Raw genomic sequence first — 12909 nt, forward strand, 5'->3', positions numbered from 1 at the left:
TTTTAGTATTCTGGGAATCAACAGGTGATCGCTACCTCGTCCACAAATCGATCCTAACACCGGTCTTAAACAACACATATTTTACATTTGACATCTGTTTGCCTAACAACTAGGTAAGTAAACATATTTTTTACAGCTCCGTCTTGGTAACAATAAGACAAAAAAGTGAGCGTAATGGTTTATCAAAAGAACTATTCCTGCAACGACGACAGGGGGCGCCATATCCCCACTTCTCAGTGTTTAGTTCAAACCCTTTTTGTCATGTATGTTATATATTTAATTTGCTTCTTTGCAAGTTCATTGTTGCAAGTAGTTAAAATTGTAAGAGAGAGAGATGCAGGACTCAAAGTTCCCGTCCTTCCTCTGCAGCCTCGTCACATGTAACAAACTCTCAACTAAATTTCATTATTAAGTAGAATTTTAATGTGAATTTATGTATTTTTTATTTTCATTAATGTTATATTGTTAACATGGGATTTTATTGTGTGCCATGGATGCCAGAGCACAGATATTACAAGCTATGAAATGCAGTAAATGGATGGTTTCTCTTGCAGTCATGTGCATTGTGTGATTAAGTGTGTGTGTGTGTGTGTGTGTGTGTGTGTGTGTGTGTGTGTGTGTGTGTGTGTGTGTGTGTGTGTGTGTGTGTGTGTGTGTGTCGTACAGCAAACCACCACAGGAAACCGTCGGTGCTGATGGTAGATGAGCTGCTGTCTGCGTACCCCCACCAGCTGACCTTCTCCGAGGCCGGCATGAGGATCATGATCACCAGCCACTTCTCCCCCAGAACCCGCCTCACCATGGCCTCCCGGATGCTCATCACCGAGGTGAGGGGGTTTACCGCAACTGGCGCATAGGCGTACCACAGCTCGGCTTTTGATTGAAAATAAGATCGCTGCCATTTCCAATTTGAAGCAGAATGCAGTGTGTTTTTGTGCAGGCAGGGAAAAGCGTTCTAGACAGCCCCATTAACGAGGTAATCAGCTGCTGCACTGAGGCCCCAGCCTACAAATCAGCTCCGCTACTGACAGTTGTAGAGTGTTTTTATCCTTTTCTCATCAAGTTGTCAAGACATGATGTAGAAACTTGCTACTTCAACATGATCTGTCTCATTTGCTATTTTACATAGGAATACAAAAACCTCACTTACTTGTAGTCGTCCTCAAATTAATTCTAAATTCAAAGGGGCTGACTTCCTGTTTGGTGTAAGTCACTAAGTGACTGTTAAATTGTGACATGTTTTGTCTTTTTTAAAATTTTGTCGGAGGCCCTGTTGAGTCACGCAATCCTGAAACTCATACCAGATATCATTTTGTGCTACTTAAGTCAGGTGAACCAGGTTTTGTGAGTTTTTTAGCATCCTAAGTGCCCGACAGCAACTTACTGTTCATTAGCTTATAGCTAACTCTGATAAAACTAAGTAGATTTTGCAACATTCCCATCAAATAAACAAATAAATATTATTTTTTATGCTCTCAATTTTTTGTGTTTTTAATAATGTTCTGTACTATAAAGGTAATTAAGTGTTCAAGGTTTAATCAGGCTAATTCCATCAGTATGTGTGTCTAACTGTGTGTGATACAGAGACAGCGCCTAATCAACACGCGGACTCTGACCAATGGCGACTCCGATGTTACTGCGAAAGGAGGAAGTAGGCGAGGCGTAGAAAATGGGCTGTCTGGGGTCGAGCGGGGCGCTCGCCAGGATGAGGCGGGCAACGAGACGGAGAACGAGGACAATGAGAACAACGAAAATGACGAGGAAGAAGAAGAGGAGGAAGGGGAGGGACCCTTCGTTCCCCACCAGTGTCCAGGTAGCTGCTGAAGTTGCATCCGTGTAAATGTGTTTGTGTCACTTCTGTTTATAGAAATAGTTGAACATCTCTCGAAATATGAATTGCTTTCTTCTCAGGAGTGATTGCTGTCACTGCGCTTGACTGGTGATTAGCAAGAATTGGTTTCCATACGTGCCATCTTTAGACCCCTTCTGGTGATTATATTTGAGGCATGTTTCTGGAATATTTGGGTTAAGGTGGTGCAGGAGTGTGTTTACTTCTTGTGTTTGAGCTCAGGAGCAACCCTCTCACCATTCCTCCTTGGTTACATCCTCTTTCAAATCTGTTCTCAAAGCCTGCAGAATACTTTTTGAAGATTCTTTGCACTTGCTCACAAACAGATTGTATAATAAAGACACACGTCCCTTGGCTTCTGAATGTTTTAAAGTGATGTCTTATAGAGTAGATAGATGGGGGGGGCGGTGAGCTACAAACCATTGCACTGCCTGCCACCAAATGATAAGCTGCACAACTGCATCTGAGAGGGGGTTGTGATTAGCTGGTTTGATTTGGTCAGTAGAGAGGGTGATATTAACGCCCAGGGAAGTGTATCCCAGTTTTGATATTTGGAGGGTTAAGCCCCTCGTTCTCTGCCATAAACATTAGTACAGATTTGCTGTTGTTTATTATGCAACCTGAAAAGATGCCAAACGTACTTATCAGGTGAAGTGAGGTAGGCAGGGTTCATTCCAGACTGAAGCGAAACATAATTACGTCATCTGCGTACAGAGCTATTTGGTGCTTTTAGTATGGTTCTCAGTTAGCCTTCATTTTATTCAGGGTGTTTCCACTTGCTCCATCAGAGCGACAGTCTCCATCCAGCAGTACAATCCTCACACACTGGCACATTTCAAACACAGCTAAAGGCTATCTTTGCTTCAAGTATTACATAAAAAGAGTGAAACACAAATTTCATCAGTATAAGTTGGATTGATTTGATCTGAATTTAGATAAAAACACAAACCATGTGATTTTAAATTAGCTGAACAAAAGCAGAACCACAACTCTGAGGGTCATCTGCAAGATGATGCAAGAGTTAACTGACTGTGTTTATTGTCAGTTTTAGAGGAAATCCTTAGCATAACTCAAAAGTGTTTAATGTCATATGTCATAAAGGAAACATGTTTCACGAGGACATAATAGTCTGTCTTTTCTACCCGTCTTCCCTCCACGCAGTCCATCTCAGTCTTGACGCTGTCTTTTCATGTGTGTGTTTGCAGCCGGTGTGTGTAACAAGCTGAAGTGGCTGCTGGCCTGGCCTCTGTGTCTGCTGCTGTACTTCACCGTCCCTAACTGCTCCACACCTCGCTGGGACAACTGGTTCTTGCTGTCCTTCGCATGCTCCACCCTGTGGATCGCCGGCTTCTCGTACATCATGGTGTGGATGGTGAGTGAAGGGGAGGGGGAAAAAAAGAAGGGGATGCAAACAGAGATGACAGAGATGTAGATAATGCAACTCTGCTGCAGCCTGTGGTTTTCCTTCATCTTTAATATCCACGGCAGCAGTTAATATACAAAATTAGCATGTGTCCTTGGAGTATGAAGGAAGGTGTGCAGAGGAAATACATAATTTAGTAGCAAATTGCCAATCGCAGCAAGAAAACATACAGGAGAAACTACAAACAAAATTAATATCAGCTATATTCTACTCTGTAGCAGCCCTGAGGAATGCTAAAAAAGTTTTAGAAAATTAATAAACATTAAAAGAGTTATAAGGGATAACAGTTGGCAGCAGTGGTGCTATTGCTATTACATTACATGACACACATGCTATTACATTGTGTATGATCATAGAAGACATATTGTAGTCTAGGGACATTTTTTGGGGTATTTTATATATGAAAAAATATTCTATAAAGCTTGATAAATATGTTAGAATTTTATTTGAAATTTATTTGAAAACATTAACAAGAATTATCAACAGGTAACAAGCTAGCCCCGTTAACTGTGGCTTATTCACAGATTCGCTGCACACAAAGCAACACCAACGTTTTTCTTTTTTTTGGAGTGGGCTCCTGTTTTGTTTATCTCACGTGTGCAGTGAGGACACACAAGGACACGGGCCAAAGTACAAGTAGTCACAGTCCGTCTGTCTTTTCCTTTCCGGTTAGGTGACTGTGATAGGTTTTACACTTGGTATCCCAGATGTCATCATGGGCATCACCTTCCTGGCAGCCGGCACCAGCGTCCCAGACTGCATGGCAAGCCTAATAGTGGCACGACAAGGTAATTGCGTGCACACACACACACACACCCACACAATGGCAGATTGCTAGGCCTATTATTTGACACAAACACACACACCTACGGTCTGATGGGAGGGCAAACAGCAGACTCAAAGTGAAGCCACAATCAAAGAGGGGAGGAGATGACAGAGATAGAGGTGGGCTGACGCGGGGGTGGCAGTTGGGGTGGGTTAAGATTGCAGGCCTGTCATCTTTTTCAGCTGTCCCTCTTCTGTACCCGTGGCGAGGCTGTAAAAGAAGGGGGGGTTGGTGAGGGAAAGACAGCCCAATGGGGTCCCTCCCTCCACCCTTTCATCTGTGTTTATTCTTGCTCCTGTCATCAAATATTTAAACAGTTCTGTCTGTCTGCATGCGGCGGCTGGCTGAGAGGTGCACCCTCGCCTCCGCAGTTTGGTCGTCCATTGTTCACTTTGTAGCTGCTCTTCATCGCGACAACGTTGTTTTTTGGGGAGGGGGGGACAGATTGCTCCACTGATCTCATCTGTATCAACCCACCTCTGTCCCACCCAGTAGCATCCCACCCCACCCTCGAACGAACGCCACACACCCAGCCTACCTTCCTGTCTCCTTGTTGCCCACTCACTTTTCCTTTCATGCCCCCTAAGTAACTTTCTTTTCCTGTCCTCTGTGTTTCTGCTGTTTTACAACACCGTCTCTGTGTGGCTGTTCAGGAATGGGAGACATGGCGGTGTCCAACTCCATCGGCAGTAACGTGTTTGACATCTTGGTGGGGCTTGGACTCCCCTGGGCCTTGAAGACCCTGGCGATCAGCTATGGCTCTGATGTAAGTAGCACATCCTCAATGTACTGAACACTCCATCATCTCAGGGTCGCACCGTGACTTTTTTTTCTGTTTCAGCAGTAATTTATGTGGTTTTATCTTCCCATGTATTTCCAGCACTTTGCATCATCTGAGGCATGATGGTTTTTGTAGTGTCAGAACTCAAAACACTTGTATGCCAAATGGAATTAAAGGGTTATTGCACAAATTCTGCACATTAAAGTGTGTTTACAGGTCTTGGGGAGGCTTACTGCATATGTGAAAAAAGTAGAATAAAGCCCTTTGTGGCTTCAGAGGAAGCTGCATGCAATCCACTGAATTCCTCCAGAAATGTCACTCAGTGGCTAAGTTGCATCGTGGGCAATGTAGGCAACAGGTTTGTAAAGGGAAAAGAAGGTGTGGAACAAAAATGGTGATATCTCTGGTTCTTCTGTATCGATATCGATCGTTTGTTTGAAACTGTCCATAATGAGCCCAACAGTGGAGTGCAATGCCAGACCAGTGGACTGCTTTTTTAAACCTGGAGCCTATATTACCCACAGTGCCACTGAGTGACATCACTGGAGGGAATAATATTGGGTTACATGCAGCCTCCTCTGGAGCCACAAAAGACTTCAAACTCTCCTTAAGGTCTCTAAGGCCTGTAAACACACTTTTGTAAATGAGCAGTTAGTAAATTAGCGGTGTTGCCCTTTAAGAAAAAAGAAAAAAATAGGGGTCAATAATGGGGAAAACATTCATGACAAATGGAATACACATAGCATAGCAATGACCATATTATTTTTACTAGTTATTTGAAAAATTCCCTTTCTGTAAACAAATTTGTGACCACTTAGAACATCCAACTTTATAATATAACATGATAACATGATTGCAGATGATCACATCTTACAGTCCACAGCTTGGATCAAGGACACTGAGTCAGAGTTTGATGTTATTTCTTGGTTCAATACACAGTCACCCCAGCATTCGGACACAATCATCTTTTACTGTTAAATCAGTACCACAGTGTACAGGAACAAACATGGCGGAGTTGCGGTTAACAGTGTCTGTACACTCAGTCAGAAGCTGAACACATAAGATACACGTCAGATTTTTTAACAGAAGTTTTTAAATTTGAGTTTTCTGCGGTGATGAAACGCAGCTGCTGATCAAGTAAGTGAGACTTTATGATAACAACAGAAAAGAGAAATAAGCATGAACAGAGGCTGTCATGGAGATAATGTGGTAATAAGTGTGTGTGTAGGGGGGGTAGAGAGTGTAAGTGTGGAATTAGTTGCTGACTTACTGCTGTGATAAAGAGATCAGCTGGGTTTTATACTGCGCATCTCAAATGATAAACACAAAGAAATGAGCTTCCATGCAACAAAGTGCTCATCGCCAGATTTGTTTTTATTTTGCAAAAATCATTAAAAGTTGTTGAACAAGCTTGAGAACAATACCCTGCTGCTGGCATAAGGGATTGATTGCGGAGACGTGTCAGTGCTGCAAGATGTGCCAGCTGTGGTCCTGAAAGGAGAAGCATCAGAGCAGCGTTACGTTTCGCAGTGTGATCAAAGAATAGTTGCCAAAATGTCTTTTGTTCTTTTTTTCCACTTCCTTTCTTTTTAATTGTGATGTCTCGCACGCTATCTTGTCGCAGATCAAGCTCAACAGCAAAGGACTGATCTTCTCTGTGGGGCTCCTGCTCGCATCTGTGTTTATAACTGTGAGTATACAACAGAATGTGTCGGCACATAAGCAGGATGGTCTGCGTTCTCTCCATGTGTTTTTGTTTTTATACTCAGACTGTCCATTGATCTGTTTACCTGCCTGTCTCTCGACTCACCTGTCTCACTCCCTCCCTGTCTGTCTGTCTGTCCAGGTACTGGGAGTTCACCTGAACAAGTGGACGTTGGACAAGCGTCTGGGTTTCACCTGTCTCCTCCTCTACTCCGTCTTCCTGTGCTTCTCCTGCCTCATCGAGTACAACATCTTCACCTTCGTCAACCTGCCGACCTGCCGGGATGACTGAGACGCACGCGCGCCCACACACACACTGATGTACATACGTGCACACGCACTCACTCTAGAAATGGTGTTTTGCAAAGGGATTCCAAGCAACGTATTAAATGCTGTACATGGTGACGAGAACCAGAAAGTATATTTCTAAGTTTAGGGCAAATGCCATTTGACACTGGTCTGATTGACACTCTTCTGTGAGAGGAGATCCCACTCCACTCTTTTTTTTTTTTTTGCCCATTTTTATGCCCGTCTTTCTGCTGAGTGCAATATGGAGCTACTCTGGTGTTCAGGTCCGGACCAGAGTGTGGGACTGAGTTCAGGAGCAGGGATGGAAATCACTGACTTGTTTACAAGCTGGGACAGCACTGAGGACAGCGACCGCGACAACAAAGGAACTTTGTCCGACTCCTGCTTGAAACTCCCCGTGTTTAGGTGTGTACGTTTTCAATGTTTACTAGCTGCGATCCTCTCCTGAGAGGAAAGGCAGGTCCTTTAGTTCTTCTAGCTGAGAGTAATAACGATAAAAGCAATGATGTAAACGGGTGGGAGGGTGTAGTTTTAGCGCTGTGGTACAGATAATGGAAATTTGTCATGGTAAATAGAATTAGGGCCACAAGTTGGAGTCTTGAGGCACAAAACATAATCTGTTATGCAGATGAGCACATTTTTCAAACTCCCATTGTAGGACTTTTTATATTTCCATTATGTGATCTGTAGAGTGTTTTCCAATTATGTGATGACCCACACATATACACACACACACGCACGTACACAGAGAGAAAACCAGGGCATTATTCAGTCACCTTTTTTAGAAATTGACTTCAATAGCCTCACAGCTGTAGCTTCTGTGTTTTGTAATGGAGATTAATTAGCTTTACGTTAGCTTTATGGAGAGTCCTTTTGTAAATAGCACACCTGTGTATGACCCAGATGTCATATTTATTATTTATTCGCGTCTTACGCACATTTCTCCGCCGGAGCTGGAGGTCACGAAAAAACACCGGCGCAGGTTTAATTTATGGGACCCAGTGTCGCTGAAATCCACACCTAAGATCTTTTCAGACGACCACTTGTGTACAAACAAGCACAATTTCCTCTGAAGGGTTGAGTTCGTTCATGACTCGATTTAGTTACCAGGTGTGTCTGGATGTTTTAAAAAATAAACACACACACAAATTGAACTTGCACTGAAGAGCTTAAACTAGCTACGCAGGGAGACTGCAACTGTTCCTCCTCCTAATGCGTGCTGATTATAAGGATAGCATCCTTGTGAAATGACGCAGGTTTGTATGAGATTTGCATATTGAGGTTTTAAAGGTTGTGGGGGTTTTTTGGTGGTTGGGGGGGGCGGGGTCAGTGTTGTGGTGAGACGGGACGCTGCTTTCTCTCTTCTCAAAGACACGGACCAAATAGCATCAAAACAGTGGTGGCATTATTTTAAAACAGCAGCCGAGCAAGTTGGATGAGATATTTCCTCTGTGGTGGATGGATGTCCTATCCCCCCCCCCCCAATGTTCCCAAAGAGGAGGCGAGGTGTCTACGTGGTAGTATTGTAGGAGTAAAGATGCAATATAGTGCATCAGTACTTTTTATCCCAGCGCAGATACTTTAACGTTGGGGTGTCGACTTTATTTTTATCCAGGAGTTCTTTGTATTTTGTAATACCTACTGTCTAGACTTGTCCATATATGGTAGGTTTGTGGTACTTAAATATTCCTACTAGTTTTTAGAGCATGTGCAATGTGGTTCGTGAACCCAACAGGTGATTTTTATTCCACTACGGAGGCGAGGCAGAGCCAGCGACGTCATGCTATTTCTCAAAGACTTCCAGCGAGCGCTCGTCTGTCAGGGCCTGTTGATTCTCACACAGCGTCCATCAAAATGTCAGCTGTTCCTCCAGATACCTTCATTTGAAATGTCAGGCGCCCCAGTCATTTTTTTTCTTTTCTTTTCTTTTCTTCATTGAGGGAAGACATGTCTGATTTGTTTCAGGTGAACTTTAATTTATTGATCAGTATTATTAAATCTGGGCGATACTGTCTTTCGATTGTTAAACATTAATTGATGTATGTATATATATACATATATACATACATATACATATACATATCTAACATATTTATTTCTTTCAGAGACACAGGCAGAGTACTTTGTGCTATCACCGGAAAACAGGGTTTAAATGTGTTTTGAATCTTCTGTAATGCAATAACTGTAAGCTTACAAATGTGTAAATATGCCGGTTTATTGATCAAAGACACATTTATAATAGTTTAAGTAGATGTATTCAAGTTGTAAATGCTGTCTCTCAATATGTGGCACAGCTCGTCACTCTTTATGAAAGTATTTATCCATGACTATACAAACAATCAAAACAGGACTGTTATTAACACACAGAGCTCGACAACCATCATCAGCCTGTTCTGCCTCACAGCATATTTATAGTCCTAGTAAACTGTACTGTTTGGATTATTATCTGATACTGTAGATTCTGGCTTTAATGTCTCTCATGAGGGTGACCTTGATATTTAGAATCTGAGGTAATAACCGTCTTTATCACAGGCGTGTCATATCAGGGTAGAAATGTTGCTGCACCTCAGTAAAAACATTTGATTAATGGTCCTCTAATTTCCCTGAAAGAACTGTGTTTTCTAGGTAAAATTGTAATAATGTATGAGACAGTATACAAAGAATTTAGTTCATGTAAAAAAAACATTAACGTTAAACGAGTGACAAAACTAAAAATAATTATGTTTACTAAAAGTAATGAGATTCTAAGTCAAATGTTTGACTGAAGTCAAAATTCTAAGACTTAACTGTTTCAGCATTATGAGGTGGTAAGTTATTTAAATTAAAATGGTGACATAATAAAATGTTGTGAATGCAAATGAAAACTTTGATTCAAAGTCAAAATCATGAGATGTCAGGTCACAATTATGAGAATGTAAGTAATTTATTTCAAATTGTTTGACTATATTGTAAGATACATATCATGATTTAGTCTTACTATCCCGTAATTTGAGCAATGTAAAATCACAGAACTATTTATAGTGTGAAAACCTCCTGTAGATCCATTAAACCCAAATGAATATTTATTTTGAATCGGGAGCTTAATTCAACGTATTAAATTATTGACAATTTTGCATATTTACCTTTTCATCCAACCTGCTGTGCAATGACTCGGTCAAGTCAGCAGTTAATTGATTGGAAGTTGCTCTCTGTCTCTGTTTTAATTTCTTTCCAGGAAATTGTTAGGAAACAATGTGACCAATGAATTAAAGTGTTAACCGATATTTTTGTATCTGTCACCATTCCCAAAATGCTGATGATTGTTGGTCCACACACTCTATTTTAAAAACAACAGCTGATGTATTTTATACAAATAAGAAGTGGATCTTTAAAAATTTGTATTGCAGCATCCTGGCTCAACCAGTGAATCACTTGCCACAAGCTCTGTTCTGCCCACATATATTTACTCTACACCATGCAATATGCTGACTGCTGATGAATAGTCATTACGAGGCATATGTCATCCTTTTTTGAAGTATGATCAGTATCTTTTTGACCCAGGGCATTTTTTCAGTTTATCGTATATATCAGAAGATATCATGCACTTTACCATTTAACAACTGATTCTACAGATTATTTGGTTCAATACGTTCTGTGCTGCTATTCACTGCAAGTAACTTACACCTAAACATAGGGCACCATGTCTTTAAAACTAACCAAACTACATGAAGGCGCTCATGTTTTGAAAAGAGTCGTCTTGTAGAGGAGATTTCTAAATAATTTGTGATATTCACATGGGTGATATTGCTGATGTACATATGTATATAGATAGGTGTAAATGTATTATATATTTTTTGTCTCAATCTGTATATCTGTTGAATATATTTTCATAGATCCTAGGTCTCCCTCGTACTCCCCTTTGTTTTGATGTGTTTTGAGACCTCTGAAACTATTGTCCTTTGTTTACTCGCATGGAGATATTTCAATATAATAAATTATTTATGGTAAATCTTCATGTACTTTGGGATGACAGTCCAATGAGTTTTCTGACGGCACTGGATTTAGTTTGAACTGGATATCCTAGATGACTGCATGCTTGTGGCTAGCATAGGATGTAAGAGATGGAGAGTGAGTGTTTGCAGACGATGCGTTTCTCTACGTGTCCAAGCTTTACCTCTTTCTACACAAGGAACTTTTCAACAGAATGGTTTACTTTGTGTTTAGATGTTTCAAATGTAATTTTAGAGATCATTTTGCTACCTGAGCATTAATAAAGTTGTCTTTGCTTAAGGTAACACAAGTGTTGTCATACAGTGCGTTTTTGTGTTGGACCCACAAACTCACACATGCATGCAAAAACATACCTATGGGGGCTGACCACTACCTTCATATTTACCAGTTAATATGGAATGAGTATATTAATACTTCTATTCAAGTGTCATAAACATGAAGACATTGGTTGGAAAAGGTTCTCAGATGACCCCTTCTGTCCTCTGTCCATGTTGCTTCAGTGAAAAAAAAAATGTCATCTTCGTAATTTCTGTAATGTGCTGATTAAAAAAAAGGGTAGGATCAAATGTAACACCAGGATTGTTGACTGTTGTACTTTGAGTAATAACAGTAAACTAAAATGACAAAAGTTATTGAGCCCAATGACCAATATGTCAGTTTTAACAGAATTTGGGAACAGGAAGTTATCTAACTTTGATTTTCTACCTGACAAGCTGGTTGCGAAATTTGTGATTTGAGGATGATCATCAAAGGGCAGGACTGTGCAGCCCTCTTCATTGACTTATCTAAGGCCTCCAATACTGTCAACAGTCAGTTTTTATAAGAAAACTATGATTAAATTCCTCAAAATGAGACAATGTATATGATATTTGCAAGAACAGACATTGAACTCAAAAATATACAGTTGTCTACTGTATACAATGTAAATATTGAACAGGTAAGTGCAGTGTAAGTACTTAGGTGTTTGGCTAGATCACAATTTTGTCTTTTAGGTCACATATTTGAAAATGAATGGGCAAACTTAAACCTAGAATTGGTTTTCTTTATAGGAATACAACCTGCCATGTTTTCCTAAATATTTTATATCTCAAGATTTTGCGGGCAACAATATTGCCAGCATTGGACCATGGCGATACACTTTATTTTCATGCACCAGCCTAAGTCTCTAAGCCAGTGGATGCTATCTGTCATACTGCACTGCATTTTATTGCAGGTGCTGGGATTAAACACTCCACTGTGTCCTGTGTAGAGCTGTTGGTAGGCCCTCTCTGGGGCAGAGGAGGACACAACACAGTATACTTTTTATTCTTAAAGCACTAGTTGTTAAACATCCTGTGTACCTGAATAATGTATCATCAACCAATAACCTGTGACATGCAACTAGATTTCCATACTGGATCACACTAAAAGCACCAAGGTATTCAGACAGAATATGGGAAGGCTGCCTTCAGTATTGCTGCACCCATTATGTGGAGTAACTTTCAATGTAAGGCCAAGTTTGCAGTTGTTTTTAATGGTGCACAGATGTATTGAGTTATAAGCTTGTACTGCATGTATGCATGCTCAAGAATGTGTATGTAAATATGTATCTGTCGATTTCCTTTTTGCATGATGTTGCAGGCCACCCCTGGAAAAGAGACTGTCTGTCTCAGTGGGTCGTCCCTGCAAAGGTCAAGGTAAGAGTAAATTATTAAAGATGATTGTGGCACTTTGAGTGGTGGGTAGTGGAACAGAAAAATTCTAATTTAATGCAAGTTCCATTTGTTCTGTTTTGCAGTGATTTGATAGACGGTGCTCCCAATGCATTTCGTAACTAGTTGATGTCATGTGGATAAGTGTTTTATGTTGCATCAGACTCCGATCTGTTACTCATTGACACCCAAGATGACGGATGATAGTAAGGCAGCACTCTGAACCACTGGTGCTGGTATGAAAATATAAGGCGTGAGCACCCTCTAGTGCTGAAGGTCTGCTACAACAGGGCTTAACACAACCCCTTTCATCAAATACAAACATGAAGCCAGGCA

At 40.9% G+C, this 12909-nt stretch overlaps 1 protein-coding gene across 1 annotated transcript in view; it reads left to right on the top strand.

Moving 5' to 3' along the window:
• The window catches only part of slc24a3 (solute carrier family 24 member 3), a 65855-nt gene extending 58867 nt beyond the window's left edge, over positions 1-6988 (top strand). Inside the window, exons 11-17 of the mRNA XM_037124920.1 lie at positions 667-827; positions 1585-1813; positions 3055-3221; positions 3946-4060; positions 4752-4864; positions 6504-6569; positions 6726-6988. Of these exons, the coding sequence (XP_036980815.1) occupies positions 667-827; positions 1585-1813; positions 3055-3221; positions 3946-4060; positions 4752-4864; positions 6504-6569; positions 6726-6875 (1001 nt within the window). The 3' untranslated portion in view covers positions 6876-6988. The remainder of the gene's footprint in view (positions 1-666; positions 828-1584; positions 1814-3054; positions 3222-3945; positions 4061-4751; positions 4865-6503; positions 6570-6725) is intronic.
• The last annotated feature ends 5921 nt before the right edge of the window (positions 6989-12909 follow it).

Source organism: Acanthopagrus latus, chromosome 15, assembly GCF_904848185.1.
Source record: "Acanthopagrus latus isolate v.2019 chromosome 15, fAcaLat1.1, whole genome shotgun sequence".
NCBI classification, from domain to species: Eukaryota; Metazoa; Chordata; class Actinopteri; order Spariformes; family Sparidae; genus Acanthopagrus; species Acanthopagrus latus.